The following is a 27,412-nucleotide window of genomic DNA, read 5'->3' as shown; positions in this document are numbered from 1 at the left end:
ATCAAGGGCATATCAGCAGTAATATTTTTTTTTTTGATAAGTATTTTAAAGAGTAATAATCCTATTTGGAGGCTCAATTCACAACAAATGTTTTCTCCTTGTTCTAAAACTATAAAGTTAAGTTCTGAATTAGTAAAACGTTTTCTGTCTAAGGAATTCTAGCTGATTGCATCCAGTACCAGGATTCAGGCATATAGTGACAGCAGAAAGGAAAACTTCCCTTTTAGAGGAAGAAACTTAGACCAGATTTTGACTTAGCATAAATTATCAACTACTGTGACTGATCAAGGATTCAAGCAGACCAAGCATGTAGTATGTACAAATACATATATACACATATATATGTGTATATATGTATACACATATATACACCCTCCCTAAATAAAACATTCTTCTTCATGAACATTTCAGTTCAGCACATCTTGATGTGTCTTTCTCCTTGAAGTGTCCTATGCACTTTTGTGGCTCGTCCATTTTCACTCATTTCCCCCCCATTTCTGGTCACTGCAAATGGCAAAATTTGATAACTTTGGCTGAACACTCTAATCTTGTGTGACTGTTATCAGAGATGACCACATCTTCATTTTGTGGATCACTGTGGTACCTTTAGGTGTTCAGCAGGTTATCGACCTTCTAATCCCATTAACAGTCCACAAATAGTTGTTATTGTGCCAAGAAGACAAATCCATCTCTACCTTAGCCCAAGGTGTGTAGGCTACGTCACATGGATGCAATGTCTCTTTTAATTGCTCGAGTTCTACTGACCTGCATTTGTCGCATTTGGCAATAAAAGTCTTTATCTGCTCCCTCACCCTTGCCAATATTCACAATCATGTGATCTTCTGAGGCAACCTTCCACTCCTGAATGTGATGACTGTACATGGCAGATTGGGTCAGTCAGAAATCACTGCTCTTCCCTCTTAAACGCTATGCAATCCACAAATCTAATAGGGTAATAGTCCAATGGTGCAGCTGTCTGCGTTTTGGGACCCATCCTGCATTTCTTCTTCCATTTCTACTGAATATCAATATTGTGCAACATGTAGTTCAGTTTTATTTTAACTGTTATGTTATTATGTTGTAAATTATGGCTCAATTGGAAGCATTGACAACTTATAACTCTGAGATAAATGTTGTCTGCTGACTTAGAATAGCAGTGGAAATATCCTTTAATGTTCCAGGGAAATTTCTGAAAATGTTCTTTGCCTAACAACCAGATCATCTTGTGTAAAATCTGCAAAAAAATGAAAAAAATGACTGGATGGATATCTCTGACTGGATGGATATCTCCATCCAGTTAGATTATTTTTGCAATAAAAAGTTGTTTTTTTATGGATTCTACTAAAGACATTGACTAAGATTAAAAAAAAGAGATCGTATTGTTGCCAAGCAGACATGTATATGTCAAGTTTTAAAAATTTTGCATGCTAATGTTAAATTGTTTCTGAACGCCAAACAGTGATAATATTTCGGTTAAGAATTGTCTCTTGATTAGCTTTAAAATGTGACAACTGTAAACAAAAATTCACATTATTCTGCAAAGTAAAGTTCAAATACAGAACTATTATCTTTTAAATACACAGAAAAACACTAACTGAGTTGGAACCAGTCTGGTGTTGGTGTCAGTCACTTATTAGCTCATTAAAGAATCATCAAATTTTCTACCTTTTTTTATTGCAACGCTGCCCAAAGTTTCAACACCTTAGCAGTGAAACTCAGCCTCTACATTCAGCATATAACTTTAACTCAGAAATGATTAAACAAATGTTGTCTGCTGCTTTTCCCCACAATATTAAACTACAGGTTTTTTCTTATTGTTGTCGCCTTGCAGTCTGACAGCCTGATAGTTTTATGTGTGACAACGTAAGTACTTGTTGGTATTTATTAACAGGTGCTTTCCCTGATCAACAGTTTTCTTGTTTAACAGTTTCCTTGGTAACGCCTGAAGTTTGCAGTCCAGTTGTTTTTTTAGGCTCTGTGTCAATGTTTTCTGTCAAAATGTCTCCATCCACAGAGAGGTCAGAAAAAATAACATCTATGTGTTCAGTTACTTAGTTTGTAAAGTTTAACTTTTATAATGTAAAATTCACCATCCACCGACCGATCCAGCAGGAAAACAGTCCTTACTGAAATGTGTTTCCATTAGTGAAAACACATGCAGGTTACTTACTTACTGAGCTGTACATTAGGAACATTACTTATTGCACAAAGCTCCACATCCATCCATCCATCCATTTTCTTGACACCCTTGTCCCTCAGTGGGGTCGGGAGGGTTGCAGGTGCCCATCTCCAGCTAACGTTCCAGGCGAGAGGCGGGGTCACCCTGAACAGGTCGCCAATGCTCCACATGTTTATCAAAAAGTCTATGTTTGCGCTGGAGGTATCAGTAAAAATTGAAATTCTAATGGGTCAGGTAACCTGGCTAGTTAAGCTTTACAGATGGAACTATTCTTTATGCAGAAACAATGTGTCTTTCTTTTAAGGACCACCACTTTATTACAGAGTGGTATGCCCATACTGTAATAAAGCAGAAAACAAACTATGATTTTGCAGACAAGCAATAAAAACATCTACAGTTGATTCCAACGGAGTCGTACTGGTCATAAAAACATAAGATGTGATTGGGGTAGACTAGGTGAGACAGTTTAGGAGGTAATTATCAAAAGCAACTATTTTAGTTGCATACTGTTTATTCTGATGTTAACACTAAAATTAATTCACTTACTATATCCTAACCATGACATAGTAAATGGTTCAATGGACAAAAATTTTGAGACAAGAATTACAAGTTCAACTTATGTGAGGTCCTGAAGGGCATCAAATGGTAAATGTGACTTCAAAAAAAATTAAAATTAAACATAATTTTCATTAACTGTAAGCAAAAAGTCAACATATTTAATAGAGACATTAAGATTAAAATTCTAAGCTAAATGGTTTGTAAACTTAGAAGTAACTACTTTAAATTAACAGGGCTTCATAGTTTCTTTGTCTTTATTTGTTTTATTCAGTTTGGTTTTCTTGTATGAATATGGGTTATGCATTACTCCTTGTAATTTTATTTCTGATGAATCTTTGAACATGTTTTTAAGTGAAGCCCTGCCAAAGGAGAACTTTTGTTATCTTTGGGACATAAAATAAAATTTTGCTATCTTAAAAACAGCAGTATATGTGTAATAAACTAGATCATGTGCTAAAATAAAAAAGCTTTGTAATGATATTGTTTATTGAATATGTACCTAAATCACATGTAAATCTGATCGCTCCTTCCTTTTCCAACTGTGTTTACGCCCTCTTGTGGCTAACTTATGCAAGTACATGCTTATTGCCACCTACAGTATCAAAAGCAGAAATGTGGCTTGATGATTCATTTTTCTACATCAACACGGAAAAGTCTTCAATTTCAGCGTAATAAATTAAAAGAGAGGGGAATGTAATTACGTTCAATGTCTGTCACATCTGGTATAATTTACTACAATTTATTTCACCTTAATGCTCATATTTATGTTCACATCAGTAATACTTACTGATGTGAGTTAGCTAAACTCAGCGCATGTTCAAAACCTATGATTTGAACATATTTCCTGTTTGTTAACCATATGACATAAATAAATAAATAAATGTAGAAAATCGGAATTGGGCCACTTCTGGCTGCATTGTGACAAAAATTATCTTGTTCAAAATCAGAGTTTGAGATGAGCTGAGCTTTGTGACATGGTGCAAATAAAGGCAAACCAAAAAAAGTTGGTTTGACTGTAAATAACTGGTAGGAAATGCCAAAATAAAGTTGGTATTTAAACAAATGTAAAAGATGTGACACCACTTGATTATCAGGAAATACTAGTCAAAAAGCTCTTAGTCTCTGTTGATTACTGTTTTATGAATTTCCAACTGATGACATGTGGTATCATAAAACAATAAATTAAAGAGTGACTTCATGCACTGGTGTTCTCAAACGGCAAACCCCACACACATACAGAGAATGAACACAAATAACTTCTCTCCAAAATACAATAATTTATTAACAAAATACCTTAGCTTCTAGCAAAACTCTTTAAAATCAAATCCAATTTTATTTGATTGCACATTTCAGCAGTAAGGCATTTCATAGTGCTTTACATCATTAAACACAAAAACACATAGTCATGCAACATTGAATAAACAATCAAAAACATTAAATTTCCTGCCAAGTTGAAGTTCTGCCCTTTGTATCCGCAGGAAAAAAAAAAACTAGGCTAGGCTTTAACTAGGCTAGTGACATTCAACTATGTTTCAAAGGAAAAAGGAAACATTCTTCTTTTGTGTTCCCTCACAATATATTTACTGCAATATTTTCTGGTCTATTTTATATAGTCACAAATGTCAATTTAAAATTTAAAATTTAAAATCTCTGCCATTATTCACTCCTCTCTCTCCACTGGAACAGTTCCTGCTTCATTTAAAATTGCTGCCATAACCCCTATCTTAAAAAAACCTGGTGCTGATCACTATAATCTGAATAATTTCCGTCCTATCTCCAACTTGCCTTTCATCTCCAAAATTCTTGAGAAGATAGTAGCATCCCAACTTCACACTTATTTATCCAACAATAACCTGTATGAACTGTTTCAGTCTGGTTTTCGTCCCCTCCATAGTACAGAAACAGCTCTCATTAAAATCACCAATGACCTCCTTATGGCAGCTGACTCCGGCTTGCTGTCCATTCTCATCCTACTTGATTTGAGTGCAGCGTTTGACACTATCTGCCATACCACCCTACTCAACAGACTTTCCTCTATTGGCATCACTCAGACTCTCTACACTGGTTTAAATCATATCTCTCTGGCCGCACTCAGTTCATTCGGATCAAAACCTTCTCTTCCCAGCCTTCCTCTGTCACATCAGGAGTTCCACAGGGATCTGTCTTAGGGCCCCTTCTCTTCATTATTTATCTCCTTCCCCTTGGCAATATTTTCGCAAGTATGGCATTGATTTCCACTGTTATGCGGATGACACCCAGCTCTATGTTTCCAGTAAGCCCGCCTCCACCTCCCACCGTCTTCGCTTACTGACTGCTTGACTGAAATAAAATCCTGGTTCTCCTCAAATCTGCTTCAGCTTAACAGTGATAAAACAGAGGTTCTTCTCATTGGTACCAAATCTACTCTGGCCAAAATCAAAGCTTCAGTCTTGTAATTGATAACTGTCCCGTTTCTCCCTCCCTCAGGTAAAGAGTCTGGGTGTCATCCTTGACAGCACCCTGTCTTTCCAGTCTCATATTAATAACATTACCCGCTCGGCTTATTTCACCTACGCAACTTCAACCGCCTCCGCCCTCCCTTACTCCCATTCCACTGCCATCCTTGTTCACTGTCTTGTGACATCACGCCTGGACTACTGCAACTCCCTTCTGTTTGGTCTCACCCAGAAATCTCTTCATAAGTTCCAACTGGTCCAGAATTCAGCTGCCCGTATCATTACCAAAACCCCATCCATGCACCACATCACTCCTGTCCTGCAAAGACTCCATTGGCTGCCCACCAAGTTCCGCATAGATTACAAAATTCTTCTGTACACTTTCAAGGCCCTTTACAATCTCTCCCCACCATATCTTTCAAATCTTATTCATATTGCCATTCCCTCTCGCTCCCTCAGATCATCCTCCTCAATCCATTTCACTGTCCCCTCTGCCCGTCTCACCACCATGGGGAGCAGAGCTTTCAGTCGCTCTGCTCCCCAACTATGGAACTCATTACCACCATACCTTAGAAACATAAAGTCATTATCAAATTTTAAAACCGAACTCAAAACTCACCTTTTTAGATCTGCCTTTTCCACATGACACAATTGGTTTGCCTGATTTTACATAGTTTTTATATAGATACATTGTTTTGTTTTATTTATTTTTATCTACTTTTACTTGTTACATTTTATTTGTTTCTGTCACAGTTTTTTTTTACTATTGTACGGTGTCCTTGAGTGCCAGAAAGGCGCCTTTGAAATAAAATGTATTATTATTATTATTATTATACACATTTAAAGAGTCTCAGTGTTTATTCTTAACTCTTTGGAACAAAAAAACTTATTGAAAATTGATTTGTTTACTGCATGTTTATGTCTGTGTAAGGTTGCGACGCTGCACATGAAAACGGCCCTTTAAACCATTCAGACTACGAACACAACAGACACACAATCAAAACTGTCAGATGACTGATTACCCCACGATAATAACTCAGAAATAGTCCAAGTAGTTTGGATGTATTTTTTCTTCTTTCCAACTTATGGGAAGTTTCTGTTTATATCATAGGTTCGTGGTGCATTTCTATCCTAAAGAAAAATATATAAAACTTCAGATATTTCACAAAGAGATATTAAAACGTGGAAAAGCCTTACAAAAACCTTATATTATAGCAGAAAGTATGATGGCCACTGTAAGAAAGGCTTGCAGTATTCAATTATGCTGCATGAACTAATCAGTACATTATTGCGAGGGAACGCAAAACCTTTTGCAAGGCAACGCGAAAGAAAAATAAATTCCCCATGTCCCCTAGAGGGTTCCGTAGCCATGAAACTCAAAACTAATCTGTTCCTATAAGTTAAATGGAGTCCATCTGTGGTAAATTCAGTTGACTGGACTTGATTTGAAAAGATACACACTATTCTATATAATGTCCAACAGCTGACAGCAGGTCAGAGGTCAAACACCAAGCATGAAATCAAAGGAATAGTCTGTGAAGCTCATTGTCTTGAGGCAGAAATCTTGGGGAGGATCCAGAAACATTTCTGCTGCTCTGAAGGTCCCACTGAGTTCATCGGCCTCCATCATTGGTTAATAGAAGAAGTTTGGAACCAGCAGGACTCTGAAACTGAGCAATCTGGAGAAAAGGGCCTTAGTCAGGAATGTGACCAAGAACCCGATGGTCACTTTGTCAGAGCTCCAGTGCTGCTCTGTGGAGAGGAGAACCTTCTAGAAGGACAAGCATCTCTGCAGCGATCCAACAATCAGGCCTTGATGATACAGTAGCCAGAGGAAAGCCACTGTCCATCATGTTTAAATAGAGGATGGATCCTGTATACATGGATCCTGTTAAGTAGATTAATTAAATCCTATTGAGATGTTACAATTAAGAAGATGAACAACAAAGTGCATTTTGTCGTTATTTTTATTCCAATGACCAACACAGCGTTTTGAAGACTGAGCGCAAAGACCAAAGAGTAAAAGCAAGCTTTCACTTCCCCTATATGTCAGAAACATATTCAGTGAGAAGTCATGATACACCCTGTATGGGTTGCAAAGTTCAAACTTCTTAGAACAATATTAAGTTCCTGTTTTGAAATGAATCCACAGCACAAAAAAATTTCACACCTTAAAGGTCAATCTTAAAGTTTATGATTTAGTTTTCCGTCCAGTGCTCTTCAACTTTGAGCTATTAAACCGTGGGCAGGAGCAGACTGAGAGGACCAAATGCCTTTTATCTTTGCATAATAGGAAGAGAAAGAGGCATGTGAAGAATTACTGTGTGTTTTGGGACAAACGTGGACATCGAGATGACCAATATTGAGAGCTTTGTGTGTTGCAGAGAGCAGGTACAGATATGAATACTATCAACTATTATCAGAACCTCATCAGTGGTTTGAAACAGCGTAACATGTTTTCATATCTTGTTAGATATATTGTAAGAGAATCAACAGCGACAGGAAATGTTACAGAAATGCCTTCATCTGCAGAGCTGACCATGTTGACGCACCGTAAGCCTACAGATTCCCAGAACTAGCTGTGTTTCTGTTTAGGCTGAAAATATGTGAAAAGAGTCTTCCATGACAACATGTTTGGCTCATCGCCCTCTTTGTATACAATGCACAGGAGTTCCACTTCTTCATAAATAAAAAGAAAATTATTGTTCGGTGCATTTACATCCATCGGCTGACATCAGGACCTGCTTAAAACTGGAGAAAATCAGATTCTCACTTCAACAGAAAGAGGGTCAATTTGAGAAGAGTCATTCAACCTTTCCTTCAACTATCCCAGTCTCTTTGGCAACATAATTTACCCTTTAACAAGTATAGAATCGTAAAAATGAATAACAAATAAAAACACCAAGGTACAAATACTGGCTTTGATATTCAATTGACCTGTTATGACTCAAATTTTGGGTGTCGGCCCCCCTCTGCTGCTGCTGCTGCATCGTTGTGGAAAACCTGGAGCGGGAGAGATATCTGAGGCTTATATGTGTATGTTTACTGGTTTAAAAAAAACTTTGGGGTTGTGGCTTATAGTCCAGTGCGGCTCATAGTTGGGAAAATATGGACTATAATCCTTCCTGGATTTTTTCTGTGAAGAACCCAGAGAGGGTTATTTGATTGTGCTTTCTGGAAAACAATACATTTTTACATTTACGCACTCCTGCAATCGTCACACTTTTTCTGTTACGAACTGACTCCGGCCCCCCAGCAGAGAAAGAAAAAGTTATGTGGCCCTCACAGGAAAAAGTTTGGGGACCCCTGCCTTTAAGTCTTGACTGCAACGTATTACAAAGAAAGTGAGTCTGGCTCCTCCTGTCCAGTGATTGACTCCTTTATAATCATCGACAGCAGAGTCTGAGGTGGGAGGAAACCTCCTATGTTATTCTTCTCTTCAAAATAGCTTGGATTTGTCAGTGGGTCAGGAAAATGATTTAGATGAAGGATGTTTTACTACAACTCCTCTGAAGAAATAATCTCATCACATGTATGAAGGAACATCTTTATTTAACTGTCCTTCTGTTTTTGTACCTGTAAGGTAATACTGCCAATACTTTGTGTAGATTAGCTGTTCTCAACGTGGGCGGTATCGCCCCCCAGGGGCGTTCAGAGGACGGCAGGGGGCGCTGGCGGACATTTTTACAAAAGGGGGGCGCTGGGATGCCTTTGGGGGGCGTTTGGTCGAAGGTAAACTTTACACCTTAAATCCACAACAATACCAGTTTAGACTTTGAGCTACTTGGTAAAACTGTATTGTGTAACATTAAATCATGCTTGGCTGCAACGATGGCAGCTCTTCTTCTATTCAGTGTTTGTTAGCTTCTTGGCACAGCTCCGTTCTCCTGCTACTGGTAGCTAAAATCACGATACCCTCACCGTTTATCCCTCTGAAAAATGAACCCATTTCAATAAAGAAATAAATAAATCCCTCCACGGGTGATACCACGATAGAGGGCGTTCATTTGGTTAACACCGGTGCTGTAAGTGGTCCGGTATGAAACGGGGTTGATAGAACAACGGTACCACAGCACTTTTAAATTTTAATAATCAGAATGCAGAAATTGTTTCCATTGTTTTAAAAGATTTATGTCAGTCTGCCTTTTCCCCATCAATACGCTTCCCGACCGCCCTGCACCTTAGGGGCTTAAAAAAAAGACGTTCACATTGCGCAAAACTCTGAAACAGGAGAATGGGGACATAAAACGGAGATGTGAATTATGGCATAAAAACAGAGAATCCGACGCTGAACAGTGAAAAAAATCAACACATGATGTGAAACACATCATGTGTTGATTAGGAGGCGCAGCAGGTGATGAGATTACTGATGATGAGAGTCGATAAACGATCAAATAAATGTAGCTACAGGAAAGAAACTAAAGTGGACATAGCAATAAACCAAGAGAGGATAAAACTAATCAAATGAAACTAAATGGAAATTAACGAAGAACAAAATGCAAGAATAAACTAAGAAACTAAAGTAAATACAGAGGAATAAACTGGTATGGCAAGACCTTTCGACCAATAATTAATACAGAGGACTGTATGGCAAGAATAAACAGACACTATTTCCAGATAAAAGGTAAAATAATATTGTTGAAGTGCCATGGGTTTGTTGAGACCATATCTAGTACTGAGAATAAATATATCTTACAGACCATAACAGTAAAGAACTGAAAACTTATTTATGTTTTTAATTAGATTTGATATTTATTTCTTCAATATTATTTTTCATGTCAGTGTTAATGTCATTAGGCTGATGACTCCATGACACTTTCAATTTGACTCATTAGAATTTGATTAAGAACCAGATTTGTTCTTTGTAATTTCTTTCCAGTAAAACTATTAATCTATAATCAATAGACATGTCTATATAAAGATATAATCCATGTTTCTGTCTCATATTTGTATGGCATTAAAAGGACCTGGAACTTTTGTTTTTCCACTGAAAGCTCTGGTTTGCACAATAAATGCCATGTGGGTGAAATTTTATGGATGATACTCTGATGTCCCATTCTCCTGAAGGCAGCACAGAGCTGCACCACCAGAAACTGACAAACACTGAAGAGAAGAGTTATGATTAATGTAGTTACAGTTCTACCTATGTTTTAATGTTGCAGAGCTCAGTCGGTTTGCAAATAGTTCAAAGTTTAAACTGGCATGTTGAACATCTTTTATCTGGTTATTTTGTGGAATATTTAACTAGAAAATGACACAAAATAAGAATATTTTTCCACTCTGATTGGCTGCTGTTAGGCCTACCTATTTTAACTTGAATGTTCATTACATTTTTGTAGACGCCTGTGAAAATAATTTCTATTCCCATGACGTTTTTGTTCTCTGGGAAATTATTTTTGATGATAAATACAGAAACAAGCATAAAAATCAAAACATCTACAATAGTGATAGCTATATTAATGATAAAATAATGGTCAATGCAAAGTAGCCTGCAAATTCTTTGGTGGGGGCGGTGAGGGAGCTGGATAAAGGCTAGGGGGGCGCTGGCCCAAAAAAGGTTGAGAAACACTGGGATAGAGTGTTTCTTAAATGAGGAAGTATCACAGCTGAAGAACTAAACGTTGAACTACAGAAAGTCATCTTTCTATAGCAGGGATGTCAAACTCCAGTCCTCAAGGGTCGCCGTCCTGCAGTTTTTAGATGTGCCACAGGTACAAAACACTGGAATTAAATGGCTTAATTTCCTCCCTGTGTAGATAAGTTCTCCAGAGTCTTGCTAATGAGGGCTCCTTTTGTGACACACATTTCATTTCCATCAGTTGTCCCGTTGTGTTGTCGTCTAACTCGGACTAGGACGTCACCAGCTTGAATTTACCTAAATTAGTAACTATTGTCAAGACCCTCTCTACTTTTAAGGAAATATTATGCGAGTAAAAATGGCAAATTTGAACAGCGTCTGTTATCTTCCCTGCGTGCAAGTTTTTTCTTCTCTTTGTGGCGTTTTTTTTAAATAAATGAAAGTGTGCAATACCGCCACCATCTGGTCTGGAGTGTGAACTGGAGCTAATGCCGTTGATTATAAGGTTTTACAATCTGAAAATTGATTGGGTACTTTCTTAAAAATTACATCATGATTATTCTTTTTTTATTGTATGCAATTTTAATAAATAGTAAAAGATTATTAAGGCACTTAAAAATTCATACATATTCATTCATATTTTGTTCACTTAAAGTATACTTTTATTTAACATATTAAAAGTGTATTTTGGTACAATTATGTTTAAGTGTGTTTAAAGTACTAATTTCGAAATTGGTACAAGTGCATTTTTAGTATACTTCAGATATACTTACAGGTAGTACACTTAATAATTAGAATAATTACAAATTTAAGTATGTTTGAAGTATACTACTTTTTTCACCTGGGTAGGAATGGAATATTCTGATACTGGTGTATGATGAGCATATTACTAAGCCCACAGCCGTTCATAATTTATTTAATAATTTATTTAGTAAGATCAATACATATTTATATAACTATACAAAGACAAATAAATAATGATTAATAATGACATAAATAATAATTAATACTGAATAATATATAGGATACATGTTAATATGTATGGATGTACATATAAACATCCATACATATATAGATGTATATCTATGTTTTCCAGCCGACGAGTTATAGCTTCAGAGTGATTCCGCACCTGGGATTGAGTCCAAAATCCGATCCGAGATTCATCCGTGCTGCAGTGAATCCGTCTCTCTTTATAGATATCTCCCACTTCTTCCTCATATCGTGTCTTTATAAAACCTTCTAAACAAAAACGGAAGATTTGGGAGCCATCTTACTTTTGACAGAGTGAGAGAATTACACATAAATAATAGTCTTTACCACCTGTGTAAACTTTGCTGGTGAATAATAACACGTCATATAAGTTTTATAATGTATGTTACATTGTTTCATTTCTAATGTGGGCTCTTGTGTCAGATAATCTAAGTCAATGTTAGAGAATAATAAAAAAAAATTAGATTTACGGAATCTCAATTATCCTTTATAGCTGGACTGAACCCCGTATTACACCAAGCACTGTAGCTAATATTAGCTGGTATCTCGCCAGTGGACATAAATACAGTAAAGTAATATTCCAATCACAATATATACACAATAATATGTCCATCTTACTTGTGAAATGTTGTTTGTGGAGCCCTCACATCAATAGTGCATAGATCAGAACAGCAATATCCCTTAATGATGAGGCATCTTCTGCTGTTTTGATTGAGCAAAGCAGGAGGGACGACCGCTCCAAGATGGCCGCCGTATTTCCTGCGCCGGAGCAGCCAATGCGGGGTCTACTCCTATGTCTATGGTATTCATGTCTATGCTTAGACTTGCAAAAAAAGAGGAAGTTTCCCAGCACCCGGAAACGGTGCTTCCGGTTGTCGCGAAAAAGGTTTAAATACCACTTCCGGTTCGCTGTTATGAGTTTAAAGCAAATACTTTTAACTCATTAACTACACATATATTCTAAGAAATATGTTGCAGACACCTAACGTACATAATAACATAATATTACTCTAAGAAGTAACAATATTTCAATCACAGGAAACAGCGACTTGATAACTTCTGGGTTGTCATGGCAACAAGAAACAAACGGGAAGTAAGCGCGCATTACAAAAATCGTTGCCCAAAACAGGCAGCAAGCAGACCGTCGTTTCGTCAACGCTTTCTAATTCTCTAGTTAATCGTTTTTTCTCTCTATTAGCATCCATGGGTAAAACCAGTTCAAAAAGTGGCGAACAAAGAGTCGAAAAACAAATCATTTTTAAGTCAAATGACGGAAAAGTGTTCAGGATTCCTGCTATTTACTACAACGAAAATGAAAAAAAGCTCTTTGCCTTTGCAGAGAAGCGGATATCACGAGATGATTCTGACGCAGTGGCGCTGGTCATGAGTGTAGGACAAGTGAAGAGAAACTCGGGAGTGAAGGTAATTATGTCGTCCCATATTGTATTCTACTGGTTACTGTTGTTCCTGGTAGGCTTTGGTTTTACGTGCGTTCAATGCCGATCTTCATTTGGACTTAATCATAAAGTCATTTCTTTCCTTCACAATGTCCATAATATTGCCATTTTCATTTAGAACCAAATAAATCAGAGTGAAAACCAAAAACTGTAGAAAACCATTTGCCCCCACGATTAGCAACTCCTGAACAGAATCAAATTAGATTTTAAGCAACCCCGCCTCCCTTCCGACATACTCAGTCCACAAAATGAAACAGCGGTCCTTGTAAATACGCTCCCTGGTGGAGATGATCGCATGAAAAAATAAAAAAGATGAATGGCTCCTACAGATGTGCAGCAACTAATTATTTCAACAGAAAACAACCTAAGACATTAAATAAATGTCACATGCTGTATGTATTGTTTCACTTTAGGTCCTAAATCGAATCTAATTGATCTTTTTCAGTGGTCAAAGCCTAAAGAGGTAATGAAGAAGTGCACCTGCGGATATCGTCCCATGAACCCCTGTGTTGTGTATGACAAACACACAGAAACACTGTTCCTTTTCTTCAACTATGTCAATGAGACACAGTGGTTTCAGCTAAAGCATCACCTCAACATGGCCCGTCTGTGCTACATCACAAAGAAGAAGAATGACGACAAGTGGAGTGAATTCATTGAACTGACCAACCAGGTGCCTGAGATGAATAACTGGTCTACATTTGCTGTTGGACCGGGCCACGGCATTCAAACTGACAGTGGCAGAATGATTGTTCCAGCTTATGCTTACATTGGTTCAGAAGATGAAAAACCAATTTCACATGCATTCTACTTTTATAGTGATGATTATGGTAGCACATGGAAATGTGAGGAAATGCTGTCTGAAATATCAACGGAATGTGAGATGACTGAAGTTTTTGGCAGCAGCAATGGAGACAGCTTGATCTACTGCAATGCTCGCAGTTTGGGAGGCCAACGAGTCCAAGCAAAGATCAATAAGAGTGGTGTCAGTACACTCACAACTGTCACACCCCTTGAGGAAGTACATAATGGTTGTCAGGGGAGTGTGATTTCTTTTCCAGCTCAGACTGGAGATGCCAAACCCAATGAGGAAAAGTGGCTACTTTTTTCACACCCGACAAATCAGAGGTCAGATTGGGAAAGACTTGATCTGGGAGTGTATGTGAGCACTTCCCCAGTGAGATCAGTTGGAGAATTTAATCTGGTATGGAGTCAACCCTGGGTCATTAACCAGGGAACCAGTGGTTACTCTGACCTGACTTACATTGAAGATGGCTGGTTTGCATGTCTGATGGAGTGTGGAGAGAAATCTGCAAATGAGATCGCATGTCGGGTGTTCAGCTATGAAGAGCTCCTGAAGGGCATTCCAGACTTCAGGATTTGAAAAAACTGTATCATCATTATTCAGTAGAAGAATATCTTGTGTGGTGTATTTAGTGACGCTTGCCAGCAATGCAATGTAGAACTTATGTAAAATCTTTGAGCAGCTATTAAACATTCTTTACAAAATAAAATGTGAATTCGCAGATGTGCATTAAATGTCTCCGTTTGGCCACAGCGTTGAGAAATACAAGTCCTGCGTGTTTTTATATATTCCACGAATTTGTCCCTTTTATTCCCAATAGAACCATGTTAGGATTCTTGTTCCAGGTTCTAGCAGATCTCTGTTTCTGAGACCTGCACAGACATAATTAACAGAGACAAATATTGTTACTTAAACTCTTTCCCCCTAAAGAGGTTAAAGAGAATAAAATATTCCATATACTCACATACATATAAATCTCACCAATCATTTTTGAATACATCATTGTAAGAAAAGGATTGCATTTTGGATCATCTCAGACACAAACTCTGTGCAATTGAAGGATGATTTTGTTAAACATTACCTGAAAGCGTTTTCATTATTCTGGGTCAGAGTATTGTGAATGAGTGTGCTCAAGGTCAGTTTTAATTTCTTTATGCTCAAACTACATGATGAAAACACTGGTTTTGAGTCAGACAGGTGCAGAATATAAAGAAAACTTTTCTCACAGTGAACTGTCCGAGTCTGACCAGATCCAGACATCCTCAAAAGTGTAAAAACAGAATCTCACTTTATTAAGAAGAAATCCTTTTGGGAACAAAACAGATTGTAAAATATAGTGAAATTATTCATCCCTTTAATTGATTTAATGACAATAAAACAAAGGAATTATTAAAATTGGGAATTTTCAAAATATGAGTTATGCCCTACATAGAATTGTTTCTGGAACATATTAATTACAATAAAAATAAAAAATGATTCCATGACCATGATTGCATATTTTGCATTTACCAGCAGTGTTTTAGCTGAGACCCTTTTTTAAAGCACTATCTATGACACATTGACTTACAGTTTAGCAGAACAAATAAGACAAAATAATAAAAAAAAAAACACTTGTTTGAAAACAAATAAAATTAAAAAATCTGTATCTCTGCATCGTTGTCCATACTGGTTTATTTATCCCCTCTGTCACTGATTTACTAAAATTAAAACATTTTTAGTACTTTTACTTTCTTCATGATTACTGTGACTGAGTTAAACAGAAGAATTAAAATATAGTTTACTGGGCAACATGGCTCAAAGAAGTACAAAGAGGTGGACAATTGCCCCATCTGGTCGTCTTCTATGCACCACCAATCTAGAACAAACTTCCAGAAAACGGCGAAACTGAAAGTTCCTTTAAATCAAAACCCACCTGTTTAGTCGCTTTTGAGTCATTATTTATTTTTATTTGATAAATGGAATCAACATATTGATGGTTTTGTGATGACGCTTCCCGGTTGTCATGGCAACAAGAAACAAACGGGAAATAAGCGGCCATTACAAAAATCGTTGCCCAAAACAAGAAGCAAGAAGACCGTTGTTTTTTCAACACTTATCTAATTCTTTAGTTAATAATTTTTCTCAATATTAGCATCCATGGGTACAACCAGTTCAACGAGTGGCACACCGAGAATCGAAAAACAAATACTTTTTAAGTCGAAGAAGGGAAACGTGTTCAAGATTCCTGCCATTTACTACAACGAAAATGAAAAAAAGTTATTTGCCTTTGCAGAGAAGCGGACATCACAAGATAATTTTGACGTTGTGGCGCTGGTCATGAAAACAGGAAAAGTGAACATTAAGTCGGAAGTGAAGGTAATTATAAAAAAATGTGGGATTTTAGACTACTAGTTGCTGTTGTTTCTGGTTGGCTTTGGTATGTGCGCTCAATCAAGGTTCGCTTCATGATTTGGACTTAATCATAAAGCCATTTACAGTGTCCATTGTACTGCCAATGTCATGTAGAACCAACTAAATAAGACGTAACTCAAAAGCCAGCACAGTAGAAAACCGTTTGCCACATTAGCAACGCCTGAATCGAATCACATTTGATTTTAAAGGGACACATGTTCAGTTGAAACAATAGACTTTATATGAGAAATATTTATTTTAGATGTGGAAATAATACACTAATACTGTAGTTTTTTTTTATAAATAGGGTACTATGTTGGTCATGCTGCAATGCATTCTGGGTTTGCTTATTACATCCAGCCAAAGGAACGATGAGTAACGTCTTTTAATCTTTTCAAATTGGACTGAAGCCATTTACAGTGTCCATTGTACTGCCAATGTCATGTAGAACCAAATAAATGAGACGTAACTCAAAAGCCAGCACAGTAGAAAGCCGTTTGCCACCTCCCATTAGCAACGCCTGAATCGAATCACATTTGATTTTAAAGGGACCCATGTTCAGTTGAAACAATAAACCTTATTTGAGAAATATTTATTTTAGATGTGGAAATAATAAAGTAATAATACTGTAGGCTGTTTTGTTTTTATACATTTTAATTATGTATTGTCCCACGAGCGCCCTGTTGTTTATGCTGCAATGCATTCTGGGTATGTTTATTCCGACTAGCTAGCTACAACCAGCTAAAAGAACGATGAGTAACGTCATTAAACCTTTTCAAATTGGACTGAAGCCCGTTGAAATTTATGGGAATGTAGAAATCACAAGATGAAGCTGAGGACCAAAGAGAGGGAGAGGACAGAGTAGGCCACAGTAGGAGTTGGTGTTTTGCTGCTGCTGCCACCTTCAGCTTCATAAATGAAACAATGAATGTGTTTGTGGCCACAGTAAAGCAGCCCGAACCAGCTCTCCGTTTAAAAGGTCCGAACCTCTTGAGCCTGATGGGCCTGACCCAAGAGGGTCAACAAGGGGTCTGTTTGAGTTGGTTTCTAGGAGAATTTGAGCTTAGCATGTATCGAACGCAGTAAGAAATCCAGCAAAACAGGAAACATTACATAAGTTGCAAAAATCACCAAATTATCTTACCCTAAAAATGTGGCTAAATTAACCTTTTGAATGTAATAAATTTGCAAGAAGACACAGAGAGAGGGAGAGAAAGAGAGAGAGAGGGAGACTCATACCACACAAAAAGCCCTTTCCTGGGTTGATCCATTAGTTCTTTGTGTAAAAAAAAAAAAATCAAATTTTCCTCAATGGCCAGATGTAGCCCCAAAAATCTAATTGAAAAAAAAAATCTTGAACTTGTTCTCTGCAAAAACTGGGAAAGTTCTTGGATTAAACAAAGACGAAAAACCCAGCATGGAGCAGCAGTCATGACAGTAAATCCAAATTCTGCAACCTCAAAGTTTGGCCTGATCAGGGTTCTTCGCTCTGGTTGAGTCTCATTTTTTCTCTTAAAACCTGATGGTCTTCATGATCTCTTCTACCGATGTGAACACAAAGACTGTCTCTGAGGCACAACCCCAAATACTAGCGAGTGCTTCTGCTTTATACATTTTTGGGCGATGCCTACGTGACTTTTTGCATGAATCGATAAAATTATCCCTCCTTACTGGAAAAATTCTACTTTTTTGGCATTGAAACTGTTGTGAGAGTGTCTCCCTATAACCACATATACTCTCTGTCCAAAACAACTTCTGATTTTCTCACACCACATCTGAGTCTGTTCCTTATCTTACTGATGAATACATTTTATGCATTTGCAAACAAAACATTATTTAAATGACAAAGGCTTACTTTGTACACCACATTGCTTCTCATTATTGAGGCAATTGTTCAATATTAATTCATTATTGCTATTTGTGTGGAGAGAAATCTGCTACAGACGAGACAGCATGTCAGGTGTTCAGCTTCAGTTATCAAAAATAATCAGACTGCTTACAATTTTGACTTATCAATTATATAATCCATACAACTTAATTCAACATTCCATCATTATAACCCCGTCCCACTTCCGACATTCTCAGTACACAAAAAGGGAGTGGAGATAAACACATATGTGAGGCAACTAATGTATTTCAACAGAAAACAACCTAAGACATTAAATAAATATGTCACATGCTGTATGTATTGTTTCTCTTTAGGTCCTAAATCGAATCTAATTTATCTTTTTCAGTGGTCAAAGCCTAAAGCATTAGTGAAGAAATGCACCTGCGGATATCGTCCGATGCACCCCTGCGTTGTGTATGAAAAACACACAGAGACACTGTTCCTTTTCTTTATCTATGTCAATGAGAAAGAGGCATGGCAGATAGAGCATCGCCAGAACAAGGCCCGTCTGCGCTACATCACAAAGAAGAAGAATGAAGACAAGTGGAGTAAATTCACTGAGGTGACCGAACTGCTGCCTATGTTTAAAAACTGGTCTACGTTTGCTATTGGATCGGGCCACGGCATTCAAACTAAGAGTGGCAGAATGATTATTCCAGCTTATGCTTACTCAAAAGACAGACCACCGATTCCACATGCATTCTGCTTTTATAGTGATGATTATGGTAGCACGTGGAAATGTGAGAGAATGCTGTCTAAAATGTCAATGGAATGTGAGGTGACTGAAATTTTGCAAAGCAGCAAGAAAGACAGCTTGATCTACTGCAGTGCTCGCAGTTTCGGAGGCCATCAAGTCCAAGATAAGATTGATGAGTGTGGTGTCCATACACTCACAACTGTCACACCCCTTGAAGAACTAGATAAGAGTTGTCAGGGGAGTGTGATTTCTTTTCCAGCTCAGTCTGAAGATGCAAAAACCAGTGAGGAACAGTGGCTACTTTTTTCACATCCGACAAAGCAGAAGTCAAATTGGGAAAGACTTGATCTGGGAGTGTATGTGAACACTTCCCCACTAAATTCAAAAGGAAAGTTTAGTGGAAAATGGAGTCAACCCTGGGTCATTAACAAGGGAATCAGTGGTTACTCAGACCTGGCTTACATTGAAGATGGCTGGTTTGCATGTCTGATGGAGTGTGGAGAGAAATCTGCTACAAATGTGATAGCATGTCGGGTGTTCAGCTATGAAGAGCTCCTGAGAGGCATTCCACACCTCAGGGCTTGAAAAAACTGTATCATCATTATTCAGTAGAAGAATATCTTGTGTGGTGTATTTAGTGACGCTTGCCAGCAATGCAATGTAGACCTTATGTAAAATCTTTGAGCAGCTATTAAACATTCTTTTGATGAATCACATCTTTCTGTATTAAAATTGTTTAATGCATTGTTCTGATGTAATATATTCATTTTAATTGTGATTTCATTAGTTATTAGCAGAAAGCAGAAGCTAAACCATTTGTATCCTCTGCAACAACCGTTGTAAGTTAGCAGGGCTTCAGAGCCACATTGCCTTTAATTGATTCTCTTCAATTTGGTTTCCTTTAAGGAAACCAAATTGAATCTGTGGAATTAAAAATGTATTTAGTTCAATGTAATCTGAAAGTGTTTTCATCATTCTCAGTCAGAATATTGTGAATGAGAGTGTTCAAAGTCAGTTTTCATTTCTTTATGCTCAAACTACATTTACTGTATTTTTACTTTTTATTTATCTTTGAATTTATGTGTTTTTAAGTGAACCCATGTCATCCTTGGGACACAATAAAATCTAGATATCCATCTTAAAAACATTAGTGTGTGTGTGTGTGTGTGTGCGCGTGTTTGGGTTTTCATGAGCTGTTTGCCAAAATCATCAGTATTAAAATAATAAAAGACCTGAAATATTTTAGTTGGTGTGCAATGAATCTCAAATATATGAGTTTAATTTTTATCATTACATTTTGGAAAATAATTAACTTTATCACAATATGCTAATTTCTTTAGAAGGACCTGTATATAGAAATGGAATACTGAGGCCCAACATTGATCCCTGTGGAACCACACAAGTTATACTAAAGCTGATTTCTGATTACCTAATTCTACAAATTGTTTCCTTTGTCCAGTGTAGCTTCTAAGCCAGTTTAATGCTGCCCCCTAATTTCAAATCTTTCGTTTTTTTAGTAAGATGTCACAATTAATGGTATCAAAGCTTCTTTGAGATCTAGAAATACACCATTTGCAAATTTCCTTTTTGTCCATACTGTCTGATTTCTTCTGTTAACGCCATCAGCACCATTGAAATTGACCTGTTTTCTCTGAAGCCATGTTGACACACTGTCCAAATGTTACGCTTTCCAATAAAACTGCAAACATTTTTTTCTGGTGTTTTAGAGAATTGATTAAGTAGGGACACAGGTCTACAATTATTAAAAATGTGATTATCACCAGATTCAAATAGAGGCATAACCTTTGCAATTTTTATTGAATTTGGAAATGCTCCAGTTACGTGTTGGGAACTGTGGTTTTGGGGTCTCTGTGAGGAGGCCCTTCTTCTCTGCTGCCTTCTCTCAGTTCGCCACCAGATAGAAACTGGAGACTGCAATCACCTGGAGGGCAGGTCCGACTCCTGGATTTCACACACATCTGTAAGCCATTTACTTGTCATCAGCATGGAGTATAAGAGGAGTGGGTCGCCAGCACCTCAGTGCCTGAGTGTTTGTCTGTTTGTCTCTGTGACTTCTTGGCATTTCTCAATTTAATTCTTACCTGTAGATATCTTCTCGTGGTGCCTTGGAATCCTTCCTTAAGGTTACCCGAGTTTCTGGATTTCTCTTTGTGGCACTGTGTATGTGACCCACTGTGTTACCTCAAGTGAAAGTCTCTCCGAAAGATCCTCTGGTTTCTCATGCACCGCTGGCAACGAACCACTCCTTCATCCCGCTACCCATGTGTGTCTACCTGTCTGCCCTCTAACGCAAGTTTAAACCATCAATCTCTCCATTGCATCATCTCCAGCAGACACTAGACTTCAACTCATCCTCTCCACAAATCTTACAAATCCCAGTGACCACATTACCTCATGTGTGACCTGGAAGTGTTTTCATCTTTCTCAGCCAGAGACTCATTCACAATAATGAGTGTGCTTAAGGTCAGTTTTCATTTCTGTATGCTCAAACTACATGATGAAAACACTGGTTTTGAGTCAGACAAGTGCAGAATGTAAAGAAAACTACTCTCTCACGGTAAACTGTCTGAGCGTGACCAGATCCAGACATCCTCAAAAGTGTAAAGAACAGAATCTCGCTTTAAGAAATCCTTTTGGGAACAAAACAGATTGTAAAATGTAGTGAAATTATTTGTCCCTATTTGATTGAATGACAAAACAAATGATTAGAATTCCTTTGTTTTCAAAATAAGAGCTGTAAATCCCCATCTAATCGAAAGATTGCACACGCTCAAGAGAGTTCTTTGAATTATTTTTATGAAAATTTAGAAATAAGCATGACTATTGCCTTTCATAATTAAAACTAGAAAGAACGATTTGAATTAAATTTAAAAAGCGATCGGACACGTCAGCTTATGGATGCGGCTGGGAGTGGCACGCTACATTTAATAACCAAAAATCAGCTGTTCCACTGGAATCACCGCATTAGTTCTGTCACTATTTCATTTTTTACAATTAAACAACCCCACACCAAATCTACAGCACAGCCTCTGAATCAAAACAAAAGTAGATATTTCAATAATTGTCCAACGAAAAGTCCACAATTAGGCGTTCAAAAATAAGGATCCGTGCGCACATAAAAAAAACGACGTTGGGCCGTCCTTCGCCTAAGTCGCTCCAGGTATCGGGTCCGGTCTTTGCCCCGTGTGGCTTTTATCTTGCACCCAGAAGTCTTTTTGATTCCTTCGGCCGTGGATTTAGCTTAGTTTTTCCTCCAACAACCCAAGAACTATCTCTGGGCTAATCTCTGAAGCTCCACCGGTTCGGTGTTACGTCGGCTTCTTCTCTCACCGGGCTGCCACACCCACCTCTCTCCTCAAAAAAGTTGTGACCGAGATATTTTTTACTCCGTGGACTTTTACAAACAAAATATATACATACAAGACATCGTTGTGCATATACTAATACAAAAAAATTATTTGTAATTTATTAATTATTTTATTCTTTGTGGTTAATGGGTTTTTTTTCGGGATACTTTATTTATTGTGATGTCACAGAGTTGTGCCCTAGAATCGTTTCTGGAATATATTAATCACAATAAAAATTTTAAAAAATGATTCCATGACCATGATTGCATATTTTTGCATTTACCAGCCGTGTTTTAGCTGAGACCATTTTTAAAGCACTATCCATGACATATTGACTTACAGTTTAGCAGGACAAATGAGACAAAATTTAAAAACCCATGTTTGAAAAAAAAAATCAGTATATCTATCATTGTTCATTCATATTGGCATATTTAACCCCTCAGTCACTGATTCACAAAACCTAAAACATTTTACTACTTTGACTTTTGTCATGATTAATGGCTGGTTTATTTATCCCCTGTGTCACTGATTTACTAAAATTAAAACATTTTTAGTACTTTGACTTTCTTCATGATTACTGTGACTGAGTTAAACAGAAGAATTAAAATACAGTTTACATGGCAACATGACACAAAGAAGTACAAAAAAGTGGATAATTGCCCCATCTGGTCGTCTTCTATGCATGATAGAAGACCATCTGGTCTATGCACGGTCTATGGAACAAACTTCCAGAAAACTGCAAAACTGCTGAAACAAAGTTCCTTTAAATCAAGACTAAAACCCACCTGCTTAGTCGTTTCTGAACCACAACAAAATGGAATATTGACCAACACATTGATGATTTATATGATGACACTCAAAATGATGCTAACTACGATAGCAGTAAATGGTTCAATAGACGAATATTTTGAGGCACAAATTACAAGTTTAAAATTACGTGAATGCCCCTATAAACCTTTTACTTGGCCAAAAATAAAATTCAACTTTTGCTTGTAATAAACACAGTTTTTGGAATGAAAATAAGAGCATGCTGCACTTTTTTTCCATTGCAGTAGACCAAATTTGGACTTAAACGCTGATATAAAACTTCCCCAACGCGATTATTAAGGCGAGCTTTAATTAGCGGTGGGATAATCTGGAGATACATGACATGATATGAAGATTAAAGCTAAAACACTGAGTTTCCCATTCCCGCTACACGGCTGAAAAAACCCCGCTACAGGACCAGTCAACCATGACTTTAAGTTCTTGGCTCAATTTGTGTTCTTTCTTTTCTCTTTCTCTAGTGGAGGTAGCTTTACATTTATATGTGGGGTGTTCGCTAGTTAAAACCATTTGCAGAGAACAGCCTTCGCGCTGTTCTCTGGATTATTTAACTTTCCAACCTGCTTCCGGTTCGCTGTTATGTGTTGCAAATTATTTTAACTCAACAAACACACATCAATTATAAGAAATATGTTTTAGACACCTGACACATCAGATAACAGAATATTGCTCTAAGTAACAATATTTCGACCACAGGAAACAGCAACTTGCTAACTTCTGGGTTGTCATGGCAACAAGAAACAAACGGAAAGTAAGCGCCCGTTACAAAAATCTTTGCCCAAAAACGAGCAGCAAAAATACCGTTGTTTCGTCAACCCTTTCTGATTCTTTAATCATTTTCCTCTCAGTTAGCATCAATGGGTAAAACCAATTCAAAGCGTGGCGAAGCAAGTACTGAAAAACAAATCATCTTTAAGTCAAAGGACAGCGAAGTGTTCAGGATTCCTGCTATTTACTACAACGAAAGTGAAAAAAAGTTATTTGCCTTCGCAGAAAAGCGGATATCACAAGATGATGCTGACGCAGTGGCGCTGGTCATGAGGGTAGGACAAGTGAACATTGAGTCGGGAGTGAAGGTAATTATGTCGTAGCGGCTAAATTCCCATTTATTGACTTTACAATGTCTATTATATTGCCATTTTTATGTAGAACCAACTAAATAAGACGTAACTCAAAAGCCAGCACAGTAGAAAACCGTTTGCCACATTAGCAACGCCTGAATCGAATCACATTTGATTTTAAAGGGACACATGTTCAGTTGAAACAATAGACTTTATATGAGAAATATTTATTTTAGATGTGGAAATAATACACTAATACTGTAGTTTTTTTTATAAATAGGGTACTATGTTGGTCATGCTGCAATGCATTCTGGGTTTGCTTATTACATCCAGCCAAAGGAACGATGAGTAACGTCTTTTAATCTTTTCAAATTGGACTGAAGCCCGTAGAAATTCACGGGAATGTAGAAATCACAAGATGAAGATGCGAACCAAAGAGAGGGAGAGGACAGAGTAGGCCATAGTAGGAGTTGGTGTTTTGCTGCTGCCACCTTCAGCTTCATAAATGAAACAATGAATGTGTTTGTGGCCACAGTAAAGCAGCCCGAACCAGCTCTCCGTTTATAGGGTCCGAACCTCTTGAGCCTGATGGGCCTGACCCAAGAGGGTCAACAAGGGGTCTGTTTAAGTTGGTGTCTAGAGCCGTTTTCGTCCCGCAAGGAACGAAACGGCACGGACGGGTTCAAAGTAGGGCCGACCGTGTTTGCATTAGAACTACCGACCCGGTTCCTTTGAACCACAAGAGCTGTGGTTCCAATTGGACCGGCCAAGCGGGGCTGCTTAGAATTCAGCAGCTGATTGGTTTAGAGTCAGCCGTTGGCTGTTTTGCAGTCAGCTGTTGGTCGGGTCTAGCTGGCTCTCACTAAGCTGTTCTTGCTTTATTTTGTAAAGAGTGCTCTTTTTATTATTATTATTATTATTATTATTATTATTATTATTATTATTATTATTATTATTATTATTATTATTATTATTATTAAATAATAATAATAATAATAATAATAATAATAATTTGCGACGAATTCCCCTCAACATTCTGCTGTTACCTCGTCCCATGGTGAGGTAATTTTTTTCCTCCGCTTACTCCCTGATGAACAGTACAGAATGAACTAGATCGGTCAACGAGGAAAGAGAAAGTTTTCCACCGCATCTCTAAGGAAAAGGCTTCGGCCGCTACATCGCAACCATTGTTTAGTTTCAAAAATAATAATGTCAGGTAAAGCTTCGATGCCGCCCTCAGTTATATGCAAACACAACAGGGCTGCAGTACGGGTGGAACCGGGCCGAAGCGTGCCGTTCCGTTCCTTGCAGTGCGAAAACGGCTTAGGAGAATTTGCCAGCCTTTAACTGCCATCTGAACGTCAAACCCCATTTCAGCCTAGTTAGACTGAGTAGCCCACAGCAACAGCCACGCCCGTTAACGGCGAAAGAGTCTCCCTGTAGCCACAGTACTCTCTGTCCAACTTATGCTTTTCTCACGCCACATCTGAGTCACCTTCTGTTCCTTATCTTACTGATAAATACATCTTATACAAACAAAACATCATATAAATGACAAAGACTTTACTTTGCACATCACATTTACTTCCCATTATTGAGGGAATTGTTCAATATTAATTCATTATTGATATTTGTAGCATTCACTTCTTCAGTTATCAAAAATCATCAGACTGCTTACAATTTTGACTTATCAATTATATAACCCATGCAACTTGATTCAGCATTCCATCATTATAACCCCGTCCCACTTCCGACATTCTCAGTTCACAAAATGGGAGTGGAGATAAACACATGAAAAAAAAAAAGAATGGCTCCTTCATATGTGAAGCAACTATTTCAACAGAACACAACCTAAGACATTAAATAAATGTCAAATCTGTATGTATTGTTTCACCCTATGTTATAAATCATATCTAATTGATCTTTTTCAGTGGTCAAAGCCTGAAGAAGTAATGAAGAAGTGCACCTGCGGATATCGTCCCATGAACCCCTGTGTTGTGTATGACAAACACACAGAGACAATGTTCCTTTTCTTTATCTATGTCAATGCGACAGAGCCATGGCAGCTACAGAATCACCTCAACATGGCCCGTCTGTGCTACATCACAAAGAAGAAGAATGACGACAAGTGGAGTGAATTCACTGAGGTGACTGAACTGCAGCCTGTGTTTAAAAACTGGTCTACGTTTGCTGTTGGACCGGGCCACGGCATTCAAACTAAGAGTGGCAAAATGATTGTTCCAGCTTATGCTTACTTAAAGGAAAATAACGTTCCACATTCATTCTACTTTTATAGTAATGATTATGGTAGCACGTGGAAATGTGAGGAAATGCTGTCTGAAATATCAACGGAATGTGAGATGACTGAGATTTTTGACAGCAGCAATGGAGACAGCTTGATCTACTGCAATGCTCGCAGTTTGGGAGGCCAACGGGTCCAAGCAAAGATCGATAAGAGTGGTGTCAGTACACTCACAACTGTCACACCCCTTGATGAGCTACATAAAGGTTGTCAGGGGAGTGTGATTTCTTTTCCAGCTCAGTCTGGAGATGCAAAACCCAGCGAGGAGAAGTGGCTACTTTTTTCACATCCAACAAATCAGAGGTCAGATTGGGAAAGACTTGATCTGGGAGTGTATGTGAGCACTTCCCCAGTGATATCAATTAGTGCATTAAATCTGGTATGGAGTCAACCCTGGGTCATTAACAAGGGAACCAGTGGTTACTCTGACCTGACTTACATTGAAGATGGCTGGTTTGCATGTCTGATGGAGTGTGGAGAGAAATCTGCAAATGTAATAGCATGTCGGATGTTCAGCTATAAAGATGTCCTGAAGGGCATTCCAGACTTCAGGATTTGAAAAAACTGTCATCATTATTCAGTAGAAGAATATCTTGTGTGGTGTATTTAGTGAGACTTGCCAGCAATGCAATGTAGACCTTATGTAAAATCTTTGAGCAGCTATTAAACATTCTTTTGATGAATTGCATATTTCTGTATTAAAATTGTTTATTATATTGTTCTGATGTAATATATTAACTTTAATTGTTGTGTTTTCATTAGCTGCAGAAAGCAGAAGCTAAACCATTTGTATCTTCTGCAACAACCGTTCTAAGTTGGCAGGGCTTCATATCCACATTGCCTTTATTTGTTTTCACCATTCTCGGTCAGAATATTGT

At 37.7% G+C, this 27,412-nt stretch overlaps 3 protein-coding genes across 3 annotated transcripts; all 3 read left to right on the top strand.

Moving 5' to 3' along the window:
- The first annotated feature begins 12,807 nt into the window (after positions 1–12,807).
- Positions 12,808–14,723, top strand: LOC103473223 (sialidase-3-like). The gene is made up of 2 exons (XM_008423276.3): positions 12,808–13,162; positions 13,643–14,723. Exons 1-2 carry the CDS (start codon positions 12,944–12,946, stop codon positions 14,579–14,581), a joined length of 1,158 nt encoding a protein of 385 aa, XP_008421498.1. The 5' UTR covers positions 12,808–12,943; the 3' UTR covers positions 14,582–14,723.
- Positions 14,724–15,997: 1,274 nt separating this feature from the next.
- On the top strand, positions 15,998–19,694 carry LOC103473224 (sialidase-3-like). The gene is made up of 2 exons (XM_008423277.2): positions 15,998–16,357; positions 18,628–19,694. The coding sequence occupies exons 1-2, from the start codon at positions 16,139–16,141 to the stop codon at positions 19,561–19,563; spliced, it is 1,155 nt and encodes a 384-aa protein (XP_008421499.1). The 5' UTR covers positions 15,998–16,138; the 3' UTR covers positions 19,564–19,694.
- Positions 19,695–23,935: 4,241 nt separating this feature from the next.
- LOC103473225 (sialidase-3-like) lies at positions 23,936–27,222 on the top strand. Its single transcript, XM_008423278.3, has 2 exons — positions 23,936–24,247; positions 26,164–27,222. The coding sequence occupies exons 1-2, from the start codon at positions 24,029–24,031 to the stop codon at positions 27,091–27,093; spliced, it is 1,149 nt and encodes a 382-aa protein (XP_008421500.1). The 5' UTR covers positions 23,936–24,028; the 3' UTR covers positions 27,094–27,222.
- Positions 27,223–27,412: the final 190 nt, after the last annotated feature.

This window comes from Poecilia reticulata, chromosome 12 (assembly GCF_904066995.2).
Source record: "Poecilia reticulata chromosome 12, P_reticulata-male-v2, whole genome shotgun sequence".
Lineage (NCBI taxonomy): Eukaryota > Metazoa > Chordata > Actinopteri > Cyprinodontiformes > Poeciliidae > Poecilia > Poecilia reticulata.
The sequence above is the reverse complement of the archived record's forward strand: the minus strand, read 5'-3'. Positions and strand labels throughout refer to the sequence as shown.